The 21,110-nt window shown below is 36.1% G+C and overlaps 2 protein-coding genes across 3 annotated transcripts; both read right to left on the bottom strand.

Moving 5' to 3' along the window:
- Positions 1-219: 219 nt before the first annotated feature.
- Positions 220-21,062, bottom strand: LOC109038184 (histone-lysine N-methyltransferase Su(var)3-9). 2 transcript variants are annotated; one of them, XM_019053159.2, is made up of 4 exons: positions 20,788-21,062; positions 17,923-18,087; positions 16,063-16,206; positions 220-3,335 (listed from the first exon to the last, which is right to left on the bottom strand). In XM_019053159.2, exon 4 carries the CDS (start codon positions 3,314-3,316, stop codon positions 1,052-1,054), a length of 2,265 nt encoding a protein of 754 aa, XP_018908704.2. In that variant the 5' UTR covers positions 3,317-3,335; positions 16,063-16,206; positions 17,923-18,087; positions 20,788-21,062; the 3' UTR covers positions 220-1,051. The 2 variants fall into 2 exon arrangements, with proteins under 2 accessions (XP_018908704.2, XP_018908705.2); XM_019053160.2 differs by having other exon boundaries at positions 20,850-21,062.
- LOC109038183 (uncharacterized) lies at positions 6,398-16,056 on the bottom strand. The gene has a single exon (XM_019053157.2). The coding sequence runs from the start codon at positions 15,284-15,286 to the stop codon at positions 7,952-7,954; it is 7,335 nt and encodes a 2,444-aa protein (XP_018908702.2). The 5' UTR covers positions 15,287-16,056; the 3' UTR covers positions 6,398-7,951.
- Positions 21,063-21,110: the final 48 nt, after the last annotated feature.

Below are 21,110 nucleotides of genomic sequence, written 5' to 3'. Positions count from 1 at the left end.
AACAATTTTGGTACTTAATTTTGTTCCAAGTCTGATGGTCCATTACGTTTCAATGGCCGAAATGCAAAACGACGTATCTCCATTACGGTGTTTCAAAATTTTCTCTAAGATTTTATTTTTTTGAAGAGAAACAAGCTAACTATATAGATTGAAATCTATACATAATATTCTGCCAATAGTAGAGAAAAATTGATGAAGTTTTTAAGAAATTATGTTGCCTTCTTGTCTTTTTTTTTTTTTTTTTTTTTTTTTTTTTCTCACAGAAAATAAAGTATCACGAGAAGTCTGTAACGTCACAAAGGGATATGTGGTTTCGCACTTTGGTCATCGTTTTGCTTACTGGCAAACACCTTAAAGATTAGTTCTATGGAACAAGCAATTTTGAATATCCGGGTCAGAACTTGGTGGAGTCGTCATGATGAACACATTATCAGCAAAAGCACTGAAAATGTTTGAAAAGGCACTTCCGGAGTGAGAAAATATCTAACAAGTAAGCTGGCAACTCACGAATTTTCATAAATTCCGAACAACTTGTATGATTTTTAATCATACCTCCTTCGCATTTTGAGGAGTTGGAGTTTTTCAAACTAATTTTTCTGTGTAATTTAGTGTGGATTTGTTTAAAAGGTAGATTTAAAAATATTAAAACCTGCAGTAAAAGTTACACATAAATTTTAGTAGGTCGAAAACATGAGCAGCCAAGAGAAAAAATATACAATGAGAATTTTAGCTCCTCTCTAATGTACCTTTTCTCCAAGACCAGTTTACAAATAAGACTCGAAAAGAGTCATTCTGAAATTTTCCTGACATTTAAAATATGTAACCATAGTTGGCAGTATTGCAACTGGAATAAAATTTTGTACGGATCCGTTTAAAATAAAAATAAAAAAAACCTGCAGTAAAAATTACGAATGAATTCTAGAACATAGGAAAACATTGAATGAGCAGACAAAATATAAAATTAAAAAAACTTCAGCGCCTCTTCAATGACACTCTTCTGCAAAATTATAAATAAGACCCAAAAAGATTTCTTCTGAGATTTTGCTAACATTTAAAATACGTACTTCCGACAATTGGCAGTATTGCACCTACATTTAACTTCTCCTTTCCTCCTCCTGGATGTGTCAGTCTGGGAATATGAAAAGCACAGCTCTTCGCCTTTCCGAATATCTTTGATGGCAAACAATACTAGCAACGGAAGATTAGGATCCAAACAATTGATCCACGAGGCATAAATTGCTAAATTTGGATCACAAGAGTGATTGATGAAATGGGAAATATTCCCATAGACTGAGGCATCTACTGTGAAAGGACAGGGAGAGTTATCAGGGCAATTGAAATCTAAATCGAATAGATAGAATTTCGAATCAGTGTTCGAGCGGACAGCCGCCTCTTCTGCAGTAACAACTTCACCTACGTATTTTGTGATGAAAGAACCCTTTTTGATGTCGTCTAAGGCTTTAACGCCCCAGCCACAACCGTTGGAGGTTTTGAAGATGCACAAACGGTAGTGCTGGCCACGCTGGATAACACGGTTTCGGCACTTGACAGGGCACGTACAGCGGTTATTGCACTCATAGATAGGAGTACCTCTTGGCACCTTGATTCTTCCGTGTTGGTCATAAGCAAAGCCGGATTCTTTTCCACAACACAGCTGCGAACTCACTGTGCATCCGCCAGGACAATCACAGCCAAAGGGAGGATCATTGGGTATAATAACCCCAGCACCGGGTAAATAATGGTTGATGTAGTTGAAGTTGGGAGGGGGCCCTTCCAAGTCTACATTATTCTCTACTGTGATCAAGGCCGAGTTCTGAGCAAGAAAATTGATTTCAAGTTCCCACTCTTGCAGGGAAACTAGCTGAGCTTTGCGGTGGGCACAGAGTTTCTCCAGAAGCAATTCGTGGCGAAGTCGCTTCTTCATTGGTTCTAGCATTTCTTTTGGTAGCTGTTTGGTAAAAAGAAGGAGTGCCTTATCTATGAAATCTCTGTTTGGGACAGGCAATTTGATGCCCTGTGAAGAGCGGTAAGTTGATAGCAATTGGTTGAGTTCTTCTTCGGATGTTCGGGATAAGGTTTGTCTCAATTCTCTTAGGTTGGCGTTTTTTCGGAGAAGCGATATTTGTTTGTGCTCATTAGATCTGAGCAGTTGTTCGAAATAGCCGACTAGCTTTTCTTGGCAATTGAGTAGATTAGTGATTGGCTCCCAGGTATTATCGCTTGCGTCCCATCCGATCCACTTGACAAAAAACATGCACTCGTTATTCTCGAGAATTTTGTGGGACTCAATATATTCTACCTCGTACTCTTCAGGAGGGCTTAGCATATCTCCGACTGAGCTGTTTTTTTTGGGCTTGGTGAACTTCTTCAAATAGATAAACGGAGTTTTTCGTTTCCGTTTTCGTTTATCAAATGGAACAGGTCCCGGGTTAACTTTCTTAGATGCACTTGCATCTCTGCTGTCTTCTATCTGCTTTTCCTTGAGATTGTCAACAAGCCCAGACTTTTTACTGAACAGATCACTTGAAAACGGCGTTTTCAATAAAGTGGGAAGATCACTTGCAAACCTCCGCGGAGACGAGGAACAATCAGAGTGTTTTCGATCAAAATAATCAGCTGTGGAGGGTGATGCCGATAACGGCTGCAAAATACTTGTGCGTCTTGAAGGACTGTTTTTTTGAGGGGAAAATTTACCAGGAGAACATTGAGAGAGTAGATATGTTTTTCGTGGATGGGCTAAGTTTTTCCTCAGTTTGAGGTACGGTCGAACCTCATAACTTCTATCCATTGGTGAACCCACAAGGACAAAACGTCTTTCTACGTAGTTTGAGATAGCTTCCTCTATAGGAGTCTGAGTTGAAGATGCAATAAGTTGGGTTGGATCATCTAGCTTTCCAGCACTTTTATTCCATTGAATATTTGTTGAGTGCATGGGTACATCATGAGGAAAAGAAGTGGAGGAGGGTTCAAGATTATCAGTGGCCTCGGAAGAATTTGTGTTTCTTTCAGGTTTGAGAAAGGCTTCCTGATCGCAAATTTCCATTTCCTGATTTGAATCTGGGAGATTTTCTCCCAGATTCGAAGTTGAAACAGTGCTTCCAAAACCGGAGTCACATTCAGTTGAAACACTTTCATTGGAGGATGTCTGCTTCTTTGATGGAGATTCTTCAGTTGTTGGGGTTTCAGAGGAGACGGATTGAAGTTTTCGTAAGCAGTCTTGAGCTGAGTTCATGATTGCCTCCAAGTTTGCTATGGCTTCTGCGCATGTAGGACCCATTGCAGGATTTTCATCAATATGTGACGGTGTTGGGTCCATGTTTTCTGATTTTTGGATCCTGAAACATAAGAAACAGAGATTGTTGAAGATAAGAGCGTCTAAAATTGAACTCCAAAAAATTTGTTTAGGTAAGAACTGTGTGATAATTGAGATAAATGAACAATAGAAAATTTGCAGGTGTCTGAAATTTTCTGAATTTCATGTTTAAAATGATACTTCTGGGAAAACTGAAAACGAGGAAATCTTTGATTTCTAAATTGGACAATTATTGGAAAAAATATGACAAAATAACCTAATCTGCTGAAATACATGTGTTTAAATGGAAAATTCCGCCAGATGACGTCACCAGGCGGCAAATTATCTCTTTTATAATCAATTTTTCTACAATTCCCCGTGTTCGAAAAAAAATTATGAAAAATACTACGAAATCAACTCATTAAGCACTCTCAGATGAGGCAATAAAATTTGTATGTGCAAATTCTCCATTCATATGTTTTTTGTTATAATTTTGAAAAGCTAGATAGATACAGCTTGACTTTGTTGTACTCAAGAGCTGAACATTTTCCCAACGGATAAAATTGACTAAATGAAAAGGGTTTTTACGATGAGCAAAAAAAAAAAAAAAACTTTTGCTTTAGACATTTTCAAACTTTCAAAGAGTCCTAGAGGCAATATCAACCTAATATGAGAGGAAAATGTTGAGAGCAATAGAAGAAACTAGATAAGCAGAACATGCACACAAGGAAAATTCTAATTTCAACCTCAGCCACAGAGCTAGTCGCTTGCGACTCTTTTCAAAAGTTGGTCATTATCTTTGCTTGTAACCCTAATTGGTTATTTCTAATCAGTGTCCTTAGTAAAGTTGAGGATCGAAGTTGTCTTGATAGCATTTTATACCTGCTATTGAAGCAAAATAAAAAAGAAAAGAGGAAAGAAAAACCTGGGAGCATATTTTGTGCTGATCTAATTTATTTCCTTCTCCATTCCTCAAAAAGTGCTGAACAATCACTCATATGGCTAGGCTCAGGAGTGATTGCCTTCAATTTCGATGCTGTTAGTGACGAAAAATAGTTCAAAAGTAGCTGATTGACACGTGCTTTTCAGTTTCCGTTATTGGGCCTCCCAACCACCCCCCTCCTCCCCCACCGAAAAAAATTTGTCTGAAAGTCCCCTTGGATCGTTAATCATGCAATTCCATGCTATGAACATTGAGTATACCTACATTAGAAATGCCGTGTTGACTGCAACGCAGACGATGAAACAACACTTACTTGACAATAAGGCGATGGTGAGTTTGGTCCCTGGTCAGACGTGGTTTTTCCTTTTCATTCCCAATGCAAATATATTTACATCGATTTACTTTTTTCGAACTCAATATTTAGTCATGTAAAGAACTTGAGCAATCTAAAAGCTGATTTTTTTAAATCTTCCTTTAATTTTTATCTTGTCTTGAATTTCGTATTTGAGAGTTCCATGTAACAGAAATATTGCAACATTTAAAAGATCCGAAATATTCTACCCCCACACTTTTCTGAGAATTTTCTCATGTAATTTTTTAAATTACTATAATGAATAAAAACAGATGGTAACTGATGAAAATCTGGAAATTTCTCAAAATGAAGAATTTAACTCATTTTTGGGGGGGGGGGGGGGGGAGTTTCACGACACTCTGCGCTCAATTTGATCCTGTGATCTGAGTCAGGAAGCAATTCAAGAGAAGCAAACTTTTTCTTGCTGTTTCAAATGGATGTTGCCGGACAACCCCTTTCCTTTCTCCACAAATTTCTTTGGAACAGCTTTGACAAGGTTTCCTTAATTTTGTAATATTGTAATTCACAGACTTTCTTGATTTTCCCCTGATTTCAAAATTTCCGAATTCCCTGACCTTTGAACTAAACTTTCACAAAGATTTTTTTTCTTTTAATTATACCGCTAAGCTGACGTGGTGCTTGCTGCTAAATTCTCTTACTTTTCCTATTAAATTCCGGATTTTTCTGGGTTGCCGTAAAGTCCCGGACTTTCCCTGGCTTTCTTCATTTTCCAAACGGACAGAAACATCCTATGTTAGTGCTGGACCAGCACTTTTTCCCCTCCTATTTTAAAAAATGTCGATTTTTTGGGGCAATTCAGTGTGAGTAATTGAAAAAATTAGGCACTGTTGAGAACTTTTCATGTCTATGGTTCCACTTGTTGTGGATCTCATATTCAAAGACACCTCGCATTTTTATTGTTCTCATTCATAACTGACAATTCAGATAATTAATTACAATCCTATAACATACATCCATATTTTCGGTCGTATGAAACCTATCAATGGCTAAAAGGCAAAACCACGTCTCTTCATAGCGGAGTTTCAAAATCTCCGCTATTTTATTTTTCTGAAGAGAAACTAGTCAACTATAAAGATTAAAAATTTTGAAGGAATATCCTCCTGATAGAGAGTTAAAATCAAAGAAGTTTTCAAGAGATTAAAATGACCAATTTTCCACACACACACCCTCCCTCACCCTCACACACACGCAAAACAAATAAAAAAAATAAAGAAAATAAAGTAAAATATGCCCGGGAAATTTGCAATTTTGCAGATGGCGATATGAGGGTATCGCACTTTAGCCACTGATATGTCTGAAAATAACAGGTAGAGGAATTTAAGAGTTTTAAAAATCGTACGATTTAACTCAGTTATCAGTGCAATCCCTCATCTAATTGCTAGTAATGAATTTTTGATGTTAAGTAACCAAGCGCTTCCATCCTGCTAGGACAATCTCAGTTGGATTCTAACAGGATTTACGGTAAAAGGCAGAGACACAGAAAAATCTGCGTGGGAAACTAAAATAAAACAAACTTGCCACAATTTAAATTCGTTTATTAGGCACAATGAGATGGTACATATATGGACCGAAAACTGAAGATAATAAATGAAAAATACTTGATGAGAAAATTAGTTTACATTCCCCTTAATTAGTTTAAGATATTACATCAGTCATTCTCAGTTCAATATCATTTGTGATCTTGGTTTTTTTTCTATCAAACGATTAATGAGGTAAAAAGATATCAGAGGAAATTGATAGAAAAATCAGAGAAACACATATGCTGGTTTTTTTTTTGGGGGGGGGGGGGACACTTCTTAAAAATACTTAACCGAAAAACTGATCTGAGAATGAGGATCCATGGTTTGTGGATGTTCTATTTTGGTATGATCAGCAACTTTTCATAGCTTGGAAGTTACTGAAGGAGCATTCCTCCAGAGTTGCAATTTTTTAAGAGAAATGAGATTTTTAAATTTCATGTGTAATATTTTATGAAATTTCAGAAATTTTGGAAAGATAATGAAAAATACTTTATGAAATTAATAATGCAAAAAATTATGGTGTTAGCTTGTTGGTGATTTTTAAGGCAAGTTACATACCGAGCCACTGAAAATATATTTCATATCCATGTCCATAGCGAAACCAGATATCTCTGTTTGCGATGTTGTAGACTTCCTGTCATACTTTATGTCTTCTTCAGAAAACTAATTAACGTAAGTTCTCAAAAACTTCCTTGATTTTTCTTGTTTCTTTTGGAAAAAATAAAAGAGTAGTAATAAGAGAGCCATCGCGATGCTGAACGGGGTGCTCTGGGATCAGAGCATCTCAAAGGCAAACAAGCACCGGATATATGACGCCATCGTTAAAAGTATCGTGCTCTATGGTATGGTAGTGAATTGTGGCCTTTGACGAAAAGAACGCAAGAAATGTTGAGGGCAACTGAAATGGATTTTTGGCGGCGATCTGCCGGCATTTCGAGACGGGACCGTGTCCGTAATGAGAGAATTCGCCAGGTGATGAAGGTTGATAAAGATATCGTGCACGACGTCATGTCCAGGCAGTTATGCTGGTATGGACATGTGCAAAGAATGTCGGAGGAGAGGTTGCCCAGACAAGTTTTGGATTGGGTACCACCTGGGAAGAGGCGACGGGGACGTCCCGTAAAGGGTTGGCGGCAGGGCGTTGACGAAGAGATGTTGCGGTGTCAGTTGCCCGATAACCTCTGGGAAGACAGGCATATGTGGCGTTTGGGTGTCGTAGAACGCCAGAGTGCGTTGTAAAGCGACTTTATATATATATAAAAGAGTAGCAAAAATTTTGAAACAGTGATGAAGATATGAGGTTTTGCACTTTGGTCATTAATAGTTTTCATATTTTTCGTGGCTTGGTGAAATTTCAAGAAATATTTCATTGAAATTTTCAATCCTTTATGTTTTTCATTTCTTTTGTGCCACCCTTCTCCTGCCCCATTTTTTCAGGTACTAGTTGTGTCCTTTGATTCATCCCGCAACACATAAACGTAACAAGATAGTGACATAAATGATAGGATAACAAAAATATAATTCATGTCTTTCCATGCAATAACATTCAATACACACATAGACATGTAAAAGGCAGGTACTTAAAAATAATTGATAAAAAAGGGGAAACATGATGAACAGCACAACTGAGCTTATTCATTTTTGCAACAATAAAAAAATTATGACTACCACCTTCAAAATACGAGATGTCACGGCAAATAGAAATTTTTTAATTTGTAATGGCTAATAGGAATGTTTTTGTTTCTTGACTTTTTTTTTAAAAAAAAATAAGAGCTAAAAACACATTTGTCCTTGAGAATGTTGAAATTCTGTACTAGATAAGACTACTTAGATGACGCATTGGAACAATACATCCCCAAAAATTGACTCACAATATATTCATGTTTTTTTGCTGCCTGGAACGCTAATTGAAAGAGTGTATGCCCTGAATGATTACGAGCATTTGTCACTACCTTAAAGTCATCTGCATTCATTGCTTTCAATTTTCCGACGATTTCGGTGGTGCCTTTCACGGCATCCTCAAACAAACCCTCGATTTCTTCTAAAAGTGCGGAAATAGTCCGATTTGTAGATACATCAAGGGGTGTTTTATTTTCTTGATTTTTAATGCTGTACTTTGCACCATGATTCAATAAAGATTTAACAACATCCAAATTACCATTTCTGGTCGCAATATGTAAAGCTGAATTACCACTAGCGGTTGTTTTGAGATTGATGAAATGATTTAATTTATTTTCGGGGACATACTGAAATAAAATTTCAACGACTGTTTTATCACCTTTTGCTACAGCAGTGTGCAACGGAGAATTGCCTTTGTTAGTAGTAAGAGTCGGATCAGCTTCGTTTTCTAGTAGAAATTTTACAACGGTAAAATGTCCATTATTAATTGCATAATGTAAAGGTGATCTGCCTTCAGCATCTTTATCGTTGACACCTACTCCGGTGTACAGAAGTCTCTCGACAGTCCTCAAGTCTCCTTCAGAGGCTGCAATGTATATATTTTTCTGCTCTGTAATATTTATGCCTTCCATCCTCAACCGCAGATTGGTTTCCTTAATTTTTGTTGATACTTTGATTACAAGCGGGTGATCGAGTCCATAAAGAGCCTTACTCCGCTCTAGTACCTCTTTTGAGATTTTCAGAGAGGAATGGAACTTGTTTTGTAAAGATAAAGTTTCAGCGATAGCAGCTTGAGAATATAAGGTATCATAATGATTAGGCCCTAACTTATCTTTTTGAATATTGAAGACCTCTTCGAGAGCATTTAAGGCGTTGCGATATTTCTTTAGAGAAAGGTACATTTGTGCAATGTTTTGCAGGGTACTCACAGTCTCACGATGATGAATGCCAAGAACGATTTTTCTTTTCGCATGAACTTCTTTAAAAATTTCTAATGCCTCTTCGAATTTTTTTAGGTTTGCTAAAGTAGCTGCCATATTACTTCTTGCGAATAAAGTAGCCTCGTGGTTTTCGCCCACAAGTTTTTTTCTAAATTCAAATATTGTCTGAAAATTTCTGAAAGCTTCCTCACACTTCCCTAAATTACCCAAAGTTGCAGTCACATCGAATAAAGCATCTAAGGTGTCAAAATGATTCGGTCCTGAGATTCTTTTCCTAGCGAGATAAATTTCCTGAAAAATTGTGTATGATTTTTCGAAATCTCCTGATTTAGACAATACTAATGCTATCATTCTCCTTGACAGCAGAGTATCATCACTATTGTTGCCTAGCATTTCTATTTGCTTTTTGTTGACATTATTCAGAATGTTCATAGCCTCTTGATAGTGCCCTTGTGTGCACTTCAGTTCAGCCATCAGTACCTGCACATCCCAAGTGCCTGGGCTGTCCTCTCCTAAAATATCTCTCCTATTTTCATAAAGGTTTTCTAACATACTTTCACTGCGAGCGCTCTCATTTTTGGAATGAATCAACTGCCTGACAGCTTCGATGGACCCAGAAAATTGAAATACCTCTTTCAACTGTTTTACCAAAGGAAATTTATGGTGAATGGCAACCACTATTAGAGTGCGGTTTTCTTCATTACATGCTTGCATTATCGCTTTCACAATTTCCTTATCGGTTACTTTCTTGATATCACACAAAAATTGAACATTACCATTTTTCACGCTTCTGAAGGCGTGGTCGATCATTTTTAAAAGCCACATAATTTTAACATCTTTGGCAAAATGCAGAGGCAATTTTTCACTATTGGAAGCAAAGTTATACATTGCACCCTTGTGCAGTAAACTGATAACCGACTGTGAGCGAGAGTACTTAGCAGCATAGTGCAGGGGGGTAAAACCTTTTTCCGTGACTGTATTTGGATTGGCATGATTTTCCAAAAGACACTCGACAATTTTGTCATAACCTTTCCAAACAGCATAGTGTAAAGGAGTTCCAAATTGGGGATGTATCAAATCGACGCAAGCCCCTGCCTTAACCAAAGTTGCAAGTTCTGAAAGATTATTTTGTTTTAAGCAATCAAATAATTTCTCGGTAGATAACAGCAAACCTTTGACTTCTTCATTTAAAGAGTACTCAAGAGGTTTCTTTTTAAACTTATCCATAGCACAATAAGATGATCCATTCCTTAAAAGGATTTTTATAATTTCTTTATGATTGTTAGCAGCTGCAACATGTATAGGTTTTAAATCATCAACATCTTCAGAATTAATGTTTGCTCCTCGAGTAATGAGATGATTCGTGACTTCTATGCTACCTTTTGCAGCAGCATAGTGTAATGGAGTCCGTCGAAAGGCATCAATTTCATGCATGCTTAGTCCCTTGTTCAAAAAAAACTCAACGGTTTCTTTTTTATTTGCAGTTGCTCCACAGTGAATAGGTTTTGCACCTGAGTCATCCACAGCATTCACATCAAATCCATGATCCGTCAGGAGCTTCACTAGTTCTAAATTACCTTGCAAAGCAGCATGATGCAATAATGTTCTCCCATGGTCAACTCTAACATTAACATCTATTTCATTTCCTTCCGGTAGTTTGAGTAGCATTTGAGCTATCTGTGAATTACATCCAATAATAGCTAGTTCTAATGGAGTTCTATTCCTAGGATCTTTGAGGTTAGTTTTAGCCCCATTCTTCAACAGAATTTCGACGACTTTTAGGTGGCCACAAGTTATAGCTACATGTAATGGAGTACCAACATCACTAGAAATATTTGTATCGGCCTTTTCTATGATTAAAGCCTTAACAACTTCTACGTGACCTCTCATGGATGCTATTAATAATGGCGTTTCACCTCTTGCATCTAAAGCATTAATTTTAGCTCCTCTATTAATTAACGCAATCACCATTCTTGCATCTCCTTTATTTGCAGCAAAATGTAGCAAGGTGGCATCCCCACTTATTTTCCTATCAGGTTGGGCCCCATTTTTCAAAAGAATCTCAAAGACATCTTTGAAACCATAGTCGATTGCAAGGTACAAGGGTTCACCATTATTTTCATTGACATTGGCCCCATGGTCAAGAAGTAACTCCACAATTTCCACACAATTACATTTCACGGCATGGATTAATGGTCCATGGCTGCGAAATTTCAAATTAACACTTGCCCCGATTGCTATTAAAAATTCTGTTATTTCTTTGTTGCCCACTTCAGCGGCAAGGTGTAAGGCTCCTAATTCATTAAAATATTCCGCCTTATTGGCATTGCTCACATTAAAAAAAAGCTTTACTATGTTTAGGTGCCCTACCTTAATAGCAGTCTGCAAAGGTGCAGTATTATTGTTTGTTTTTATGTTTATGTCAGCATTATTACTAATTAGAATACTGCCTGCTTCCTGGCATCCATTCAACGCTGCAAAATGAATTGCTGTGGTTCCATCGCTATTCTTAATGTTAACGTCAGCTCCATTTCTTATTAAAACATCAATGATAGCAATATTTCCAGACACCACAGCTAGATGTAATGGGGTAAAACCACTGACACACTGAGTATTTACCATAGCTTTGTGTTTTATTAAAAGTCTGACTATGTCTACATCACCGAAATGTGCAGCAGTATGTAATGGTGTTCTTCCACTGGCATCTTTGGAATTTACATCAATTCCACTTTTTATTAACAATTCAGTGACTTTAATATGGCTTCTAGCAGATGCATAATGCAAGGGATTAACTTTAGTTGAAGCTTGGATGTCAACGCCGTGTTTGAGGAGAGTTGAAACGATTTTTAGGGAAGCAAATTTTGCGGCAATAGATAATGGAGTTTCACCGGTCAAAGTAGGAATATCAGCATTAGCTTTATACTCTAGTAATGCACAAAGGATTCCATTACAGTTTTGTTCCGCTGCAAAATGTAGAGGTGTGTAAGCCTTTGCTTCATCAAATACACATATGTTTGGATTTGCACCATGTTGCAACAAAACCCTCACTATTGTCTCATGCCCGGATATTACTGCACTGTGTAAAGGAGTAAAACCTTGGATGGTTCTACAGTTCACATCAGCTCCTTTTTGAATCAAAGCCTTGGTCACATTCAAATGACCATTACTTGCCGCTAAGTGCAATGGGGCCTCACCATAATCATGTTGAGCATTAACATTGGCATTATTAAGCAGCAAAAAGTTAACCAAATCAAGAGATCCACCTCCTGCAGCATAGTGTAACAAGGTATAACCATCAGAAGAAGATGAGTTGATACTAACGTTTCTCTTTGTTTCCATCAGAATTTTGACTACTGCTAAATGCTTATTTCTGACTGCTTGAAGTAATGGAGAGAACCTCTGGCCATCTTCAACTAAAGTACTGGCATTATTCCTCAATAAAACTTTGACACAATCTAAGTGACCATTTTTGGCAGCTAGGTGCAATGGCGTTCTTCCAAAGTTATCGATGTCATCAACTTTTAATTTGACTTCTTTTAACAAGAAAAGCACGACATTATGATTTCCGTGCTGTGCTGCCATGTGAAGAGCAGTTTGGCCATCAATATTTCTCGTGTTTGGGCTCAAGTTCTGTTTTAAAAGAGATTGTAAAACCTCAAGATTTGAGCCTTTACAGGCAAAATGCACTGCTGTTGAAAGATTATTACTCCTTGAACGGATATCTGATCCTTCTTTGAGACAATTTTCAAATAATTCTGTATTTCCTTTGACGAGAGCAGAGAACATTTTTTCTTGATTCGTAATGATATTCAGCTCTTGATTGTGCTTGTCTCTTAGTGTGAAGGGATTTTCTACCATAAATTTACCAACTTTACTTGTACAATTAATCAAATTTTCAATACTAGCGAGTTTCTTCGCATTGAGGACAACAGACAGATCTGGGTCATCCAAAATCAAATCAACTGTGGCATTATTATGTGCTAAATGATCACGTAAGCATTTTCCAATCAGTAGAGGGACATTTTCATCCATGAGAAAGGTGTTCTTCTCCAAACACTTTTTCGCACTGACTAAAATTGACATTATATCCAAGACAAGCATCTCTATCACAGGAAGTAGCAGTAGTTGCTTCTGAGAAAAGTTCTTAACTATCTTCCCGTCCAAACCACTTCTCTTTAAAATGCTTCGTAGTTCCTTGATCTTTGACGTAAGTCTATCACTGTATTCAAATTTTATTGCATCTGCAGTCACTTTTTCAGTAGCAGTCGAATACAAAACATCTTTTTTGATCAGTTCTTCTCTAAGTTTTTTGATCCATTCAACATCATCGATAGCAATCTCTGCAAGATGAAATAATTTCAACTCTAACATATGAATTTTTTCAAATTCTTCAATCTTCACCCTTGGTTTAACACTCCTGAAAATTGCCAATGACCTATCGATGGCTGCTTTCAAAATGTTTGGTTTTATTCTTAAATCGACGTTGTTTAAAAATGTTAAGGCACCCAACTTTAACTTGTTGAAAAGTTGTGAATCAACTTTCTCATGCTTTAGAATAATGATTGTGCTAATTACTGCATTGAATCTCATTAAATGACCAGAGAATATAGCTTCTGATTGAGTACTTAAAGGTGCCAAATACTCTTCTATTTCTTTGAACAATCCTTTTTCAAAACTAGTTAGATCCGTTGCATAACTGCGTAATCCTTCCATCAGTTCCTCAAGTTTTTTGAGTTTTAAGATTTCAGGATTTTGAGGAATCATTTGATTGAAATTTTCCCAACTTAATGTCTCTATAACTTCTTGCAAATCATCTTTGCATTTAGCAACAGAAACTTTCCTTAAGAATAACTCAAAACATTCAGCCTGATTATGAATAAGAAAATCATTGACTTGATGTAATATAATTTTTAAATCCTTCTGGATTCCAGCAAAAAAATCTCTGTCACCTTTTTTTTCAATCTTAGTTCGCTTTGCTAGAGAATATGAATGCGACAATGCATTTCGTAAATCTATGATAATTTTTCTTGTGTTCCTTGATAGTGATGATAACAAAAGCTCACTCACTGTGTCGGATAACTTGGGGGATTCCAAAGTATTTTTAAAATATTCGCCCATAACTTGCAAAGCTCTAGCAATTAATAGCTCAGCTTCTCTCTCTTCAGGATTAGCAGACACTGCTAGTGTTACAAAGAAACTTATTTTCCTTAAAGAGGTGATATTCCGCACTTTCTTGTAATCATCATATAAGCTTTCAAATTCAGGACTGTTTTGAATGATTTCTTGGATCACTTGATAACGCTTTAAGTTAGGAAGAACGGCAAGTTTGCAGATGTCGATATGATCCTCAGTAAATTTTTCATCTTTTAATTTTAGAGCAAAACTTTTGAGGTATTTTAATATTTTGCTTTTATTTAAGGTGAGACTATAAAGAATGTTGAGTTCTTGTTTTTTCTCTTGACAGGATACAAAACAGATCAAGCAAAATTCAATTTCCTCCCACGGTAATTTCCTATAAGTTGATTTCAGTTGCCGCTTCAGTACATAAATGTTACGTGCAATAAATTTTGCGATAAGTATAAATTTATCATCCACATTTGCTTCAGAATATTCCTCATTCAATGAAAAAATATTTTCAACCACTAATTCAATTCGCTTTATGATATTACTCAAGTAATTTTCAGTATGCTCAACTTGCACTGAATTTTCAGAAAAAAACCGCAGATCCAACAACTTATTTTCAACATATGATTCCATTTCACGAGATAGAGGGACCCTCTTTAATTTTAATTCTCTGTAAGCTCTGGAGAAAACCTCATCAAACTTTCTAGAGTTGAAACTGGGAACTGTGCTCGAAGATTGCTCAAAAAGAACAGTCAGGAGAATAATGTTATTTGAACTAATAGCATAATACAAGGCACTGTGACCCTCTTTCTCTGCGTAATCTAGTTGAGGAACTTCCATCCCATCCAATATATTCAGAACTTTCAGGCACTGTCCAAACAAGAGTTTCAAAATTTCTGGTTTGTTATATTTACAAGCTAGAATTACTAAATTAGTGCCACTTAAGGGATTTTCTGGGTCTTTAAGATATGCTTGCGTTGCATCATTGTTGATGCTCACAAATTCTATTACATCACAGAGCCTTTCAAAAGCATCTGTTTTATTTACAGAGACTGCGCTTATTAATTCTGTTAAAACATAAAAGTAAAAACTTTTCGCTTTTGAAAAAGATCTAAAAAATTGTTTGTACTGAGCAACAAATTTTTTTTTGCGAGTATGAAAAAGTGCTAGGAGTTTCTCGTTTCGGGCATCCATGATCCTTTCACCTGATTTAAATCACCTAAAGTTGTTTCAAAAACTATCAGCTTCCTAATACAAGTACGTACTTGGCAAATTTTAGTGAGTCTGCAGCTGAAAAACTATAATTTAGGAGACACTCCAACGACATATCCAGAAATCTCATTTTAATTTCTGCAAATGATTCATTGCAAGCACTACTGATTACTGTGATTGGCAGTTCCTGAAAGTACTTATCCGGGTTATCACTTTAACAAAGATTTGAAGCACCTTGTTACTGTGCGTATGCTCAAGACCCTAAAGATATCAAGGAAATAAGTTCAAATAAGAAAATTTGGCTTGTAAAACATAGCTTTAACATCAAACGATATTCTAAGCTGACGAAATCTCTTTGAAAATATTTCATCGATAACTAAGTTTGTTACAATCATTAGAATAATTACCTATTTTTGGGTTTAAAATGGGGCTTTGTCAAAATTTGGCGGTTTGACTTCTGTGAATAACCTCCATGAGATGAAAATTTTTGAACATACCGTCTTGGTTACAGAAATATTCTTCATGATTTCAAATAGCACTGAATTGAATTATGTTCACTATAGAGTTAAAATTTCAAAATTCTTGACTTTAGGGGGAAAAAAGTCTTCTGTACACAAAAAAAATATAAAAAGTAAAAATGGAAACAAAAAAAAAACTGGTTCTGACTTCAGGAGGTGGATTAGAGTTCATGCATTAGGTATTCAATTCTACAATCTTTGAATTTTGGCGTTGAGAGTTTTATGGCTAGAGATACTCACTCTTATAGGCTGAAAACCATGAGTCCTACAGCAGCAGTGATGATCAGAAAACTGTTACTACGTTCTTCTCTGCATAATAGAAACCGATAAGAACATGGTTATGCTGCGCAAAGCTCAGGAAATTGAAACAACAAAATCTGAAATCTAAAATAAACAAAAAGGAATAATGTGCCATAAGAATGAGTTTGTACCTAGTTTTATCCCTTCATTAAACTGAATTTGAAAGACAAAGGATGACTATTTTCATCTTCAAAATATTTCTTCTGAGCTTTGAATTTTTAATGGGAGATAATTGATGACTAATTGAATTCAAAACTACTCTTAACCCATTTTTTCTTCCGAAATGAGACTTAGCGCGTTACTGTTGTACTACGTCCAAATATAACAACCTCAATGATGTGCCAACTAAAAAGGAGAAATGGACTGCATTTTGCAATTTGGACCTATAAATTCTGGCTCGTCTGAAAAAAACACTTATGTGCATGGGGAAACTAATGGCACATACATTGTTTTTAAACTAGGCCAGAATCTATAGTTCCAAATTGCAAAATGTAGTCCAAATAGTGTATAAACTTAGGGAAATTGTTACAAGAGCATCATACAAAACTGACTACTGACACACCTCCTCACCAAAAGAAAGACAACATTTACAGAAACTAACAAAACTTCTAAATTGACAATAAAAAACTCAGGCTTTTCGTTTACTTGTTAAATTTGAGTTTTCGAATGTTGACATTCAGAGTTGTGTCAGTTAAATTTTGTCGTTGTTTTTCCGTTCCTTTGTTTGTTTTTGTTGTGAGCAGGGAGAATTTTGCTTACTTTCATTCTACTGGATGCAGTTGAATGACAATGGATCCATGTATTTGTAGGAAATCTGAAATAAAAATCAGATAATCCTCCGTGGTTTTCTCTCTGTCATTGAATCTCTAAAATGAACAGCTACTAAGGCATAGTTTTTTATCTTAATTTCAGCAATTCATTAAACTGAAAATGACTGATAGGCCTATATAAGAAACCATTAAACAGGGTACAAAATATGCAACACAATATTTGTTTCTTTATCCAAACTGTACGTAGAATAAAATGAATACACTAAGACTTACAAAAGCAAACTCATAAACCATAACTGTTCCTACACTGAAAAAATTAAATTGCGGATTTAACAATTTTGTTCTTAAAGGAAGTGACTGCAATGTTTCGATGTAGATTTTACAACAAAAAAATGCTACTATAGCAACAAAATATGCTACTTTTAACCATCCCCGTGGTTAAAGTAGCTCTCCAATATTGTAAAATGTACATTTAAAACATTGCAGTCATTTTTTTAACAACTGAATTGTTAAATCAGCAATCCATTTTTTTCAGTGTAGGTACACACAATAATTCACACTTGTCATTCACAAAAACAACCAGAGTTGGCTCAAGTTAAAGTGAGTACTACACTAACTTCCATATGTTTTACGGAAGAATTCCCTGTGAACTGACTTTCGTTTGACAAAATTAAAGATGTCTCGTATCTGAAGAGGAAGAAAATGATTATGATTTCAAGCTCTAGTTATTTACTTACTGCAAAGGTAATTTTTAATGATTGATTCGACCTACATTGATTATCGTTTTTTTGGGGGATGGAAAGTTTGAATTTATCATTTATTATGTAAACTATGAATGTTAATTCTTACTTTAGGAGTTAATTTTGGAAGTTTTCAATACATCCAACATGTTCTGCATTACATTTTGATGTGAAAACATGCGCTGTGGGGCTTCATTTTGTGCTGTGTCCAATTTTTATTAATTAATTAAATCTTAATCAATTAAGACTTTTCCAAAAGGATTCAATTGAAAAAGACAGGCGGAATTTACCTGTTATTAAGACTCCCAACATCAATGCTGTGGCAGAGATGAATGAAGAAGAGAAATTTGCAGGAGACCTAGAGAGTGACTGGACTGGTATAGATCACAAATAAAAGGGATGCTGATTCAGTGTTGAGTTGGTATGCTAATGTGACCATCTGTGATAACCTGACACTGTAAAAAAAATTCAAACGTTTTGTCTCAAAAATGCCAGAAAAATATTAAACACAACTGGAATTGTTTTACTTTGAAGTGCGCCGTTCAGAAATCATAATTCTAAGTAAAAGCACTTTGGCACATTCTGATATCCTAACTATACGGAGATTAAAGCAAAATAGTTGCGAAACTGGATGGTACTACAACTACCAGTCTTTCAGAGTGGCACTTATTCAACAGGAAGTATGTAACTGACAATCATTTACAGAGGCGGCAAATTAGGGTATCCCACTTTGATGGTCACATCCGAATTTTGATGATGGTACCCTCTAAATACTTGACCCCACTTATAAAAATAAGATTTCACTGAAAAACATTAAAGGAAGTATGAATTTTGGTCAAAATGAGTATCAGGATGCAATTAATGGTACGTTTCTTGTTTAATTTAACTTTGTCAGCTGAAAAAATCGTCATAAGACAAATATACAAAATCTTGAAAGTCTTGCGTTTCTAGCCGATTTTAAGGGTTTATGTAAAAAAACGGAAATGCATGACGTGTACAATAATTTTTCTTTAAAGTACCCTAACATATGCTCTTACTGATAGATTTTTGAAGCTCAAGCTCGATACTAATGTTGTAAAAAAAAATCGTCAAAATGGACAAAATGTAGAATTTAGCCCAAGGCTGAGGGTGGGGGGCGGGGCTGGCCGTGCGCAACCCTGAAAAAAATTGTTGGAATTTTTTTCTTCAGTGAAATCTTATTTTTATAAGTGGGGTCACCTATTTAGAGGGTATCATCATCAAAATTCGGAAGTGACCCTCAAAGTGGGACGCCCCGGCCATCCTATATTCAGAGCTGGATTTATAATATAGGCGCATGCAGCATGCACCTGGGGGCCTGCACCACAAGGACAGCCCGCATCAAGGTCATATCCATGACAGTGTTTTGATGCCGTCTTGGATTTTGAGGCATGTTAAGTTGGGTTCACTGACGAGTGTGTGTTCTGCTGATGAGGTCTAAAAAGACCCAAACCGGTATAGATCTCTCGCCATGACTCCGACTTGATATTCCAATGCAAACTGCCTGAGCTGAACATTCTCTCCCCCCCCCTTTCAGTTTTGAACTGGTACTCATTAGAGTTAAAAAGTTTTATTTTTGACTCTAATTATAATTTTTGAAACTTCTTGGCTTTGGTTTCCCCGAGAAATGGTGTGGACCCAGCACCATATCTCCACCTTCTTACTTCGTAGTAAATCGAGTAGAATTCCTGAAATTTAGCTAAATTATTAGTCATAATTATTTCCGTTTCTCCCCAAGTAGCATGGATTGCAATTTCATTGCAATGGATTGTGAGTTGATTGCAATTTTTGCTTGTTGCCTATACGTTCATTTGAAGGCGCTTAAAAAGTTGCAATTTTATTGCAATAAGTTTGCAAGAAATGTAGATTATGCTTGTTGCCTAACCTTCTTTTTCAAGGCACTATAAAGACTGCAATTTCGGTGCAATCATGTTGTAACAAATTCACGCCATGTGCCTGGCATCCAATTCTCTAGTTGTTTTAAAGTTTTTTCGACTTAAATGTCTCACCTAACCCATATAGCCCAACATATTTTGAAAATATTGTCACCTTTATCAAAATATTTTCATGGCAATATTGTAATTAAGATATTTTCAAAATATTTTTAAAACATTTTAAAGGAATATTTTGAAAATGTTTACAAAAAATATTTTTAAAATAATTCAAAAATATTGCCTGTAAACATGCATATTAAAAATATTCCTTAAGAAAGTTTTGAAAATATTTTAAAAATATTTTTTGAAAATATTTTTAAGTTCTCAAGTTAGTATGTGGTGTAATTTACACCGGTGTAAATTTAGTGTGAGTACCTATTACGTGATATCGAAAAAAAAATCAGACAAAAAAAATATGAAAAAAATAAATAACACGAAAAAAAATAAATAATAGGCAAAAGAAAGAAGCCTGAGAAAAACGGCGTTAATCAAATCTATGATGAATGTTGAGCCACGCACTGACGCAATGCATGCGATAACAGCCTTAACAGGCGTGATTTCAACCCTGCTCATCATCAGCTCCCTGTAGCTCAGTGGAAGAGTGCTCCGCTATGGCATTCGCGGGTCGGGTTCAAGCCCACTCAAGGGCGTCCGGTATTTTATGCTGCTAAACGTCGTAGGACATTAGGTAAGCATGGGTTCGAATTATTATAATTTCCCCGGAAAATTTAGGGGTTGAAATTTAAAGGTCGTCAATATTGAAATTTCTTTGCAAAAAAAAAATTGCAACTTTTTTACAATGAGGGGGTCAGATGTTGTAAAATAATTGCAATTTTCTTGCAAGAAAGTTGAAATCATCTGGAAATTTTATTTCATTTAAATTGCAATTTTTTCGTTGCAAAATGCTACTTGGGTCATGCTTCCCGTCGTCATCTTTCACACTTCGCACATAGCTGTCCGTTAGAGAAGCAACTGGGTGATCTGGGTATGAGACTGGAGAGATCATAGACCTTCATACCTCACAGTAATAGCTAAGCCAACTAGTGGAGTAGAGCCTAGACGATTAACTTTCAGCGAGGCCGTTTCTTTCAATTGCGCATCTTATTAAAATAGGCAGCTGATACTGCACAAGTGAGTGAATGGTCACTCTGCAATGATCCTAGCGCTAAAAACTGTTACAAAAATGATATGAGTGGCAGTTACCATTTCACGAGGAGTTGCTCAGGGTTCAGCGGAAGAATGATGAATATCAGAAGCTCGGCTACCTATTGCAAATCTTCATAAACAAGACGAGGCAAGACAACTCCAAGTAGTGAGGGAGCAAGAGTAGAATAAGAGGAATCAACCGTATGATGTTGGGATCCTGAAAAAAAAATTCTCCTCTTGATTATTTGAAGCACTTGTTTCTTCACGCACAATACGCACATGTCGTGTTACACGGAAATAAGTTCAAAAGTTGTTGATTACACCAAGCAAGTTGCAACTTGCAAGCAAAGAGAGGCTGTTGTTATAGTGTTGTTACAGGT

The sequence above is a fragment of the Bemisia tabaci genome, chromosome 9 (genome assembly GCF_918797505.1).
Source record: "Bemisia tabaci chromosome 9, PGI_BMITA_v3".
NCBI classification, from domain to species: domain Eukaryota; kingdom Metazoa; phylum Arthropoda; class Insecta; order Hemiptera; family Aleyrodidae; genus Bemisia; species Bemisia tabaci.
This window is presented reverse-complemented; position numbering and strand designations above follow the sequence as displayed.

Excerpts from the sequence above, each read along its gene's own strand:
- LOC109038184 (XM_019053159.2), bottom strand. The coding sequence starts at position 3,316 with ATGGACCCAACACCGTCACATATTGATGAAAATCCTGCAATGGGTCCT.
- LOC109038183 (XM_019053157.2), bottom strand. The coding sequence starts at position 15,286 with ATGGATGCCCGAAACGAGAAACTCCTAGCACTTTTTCATACTCGCAAA.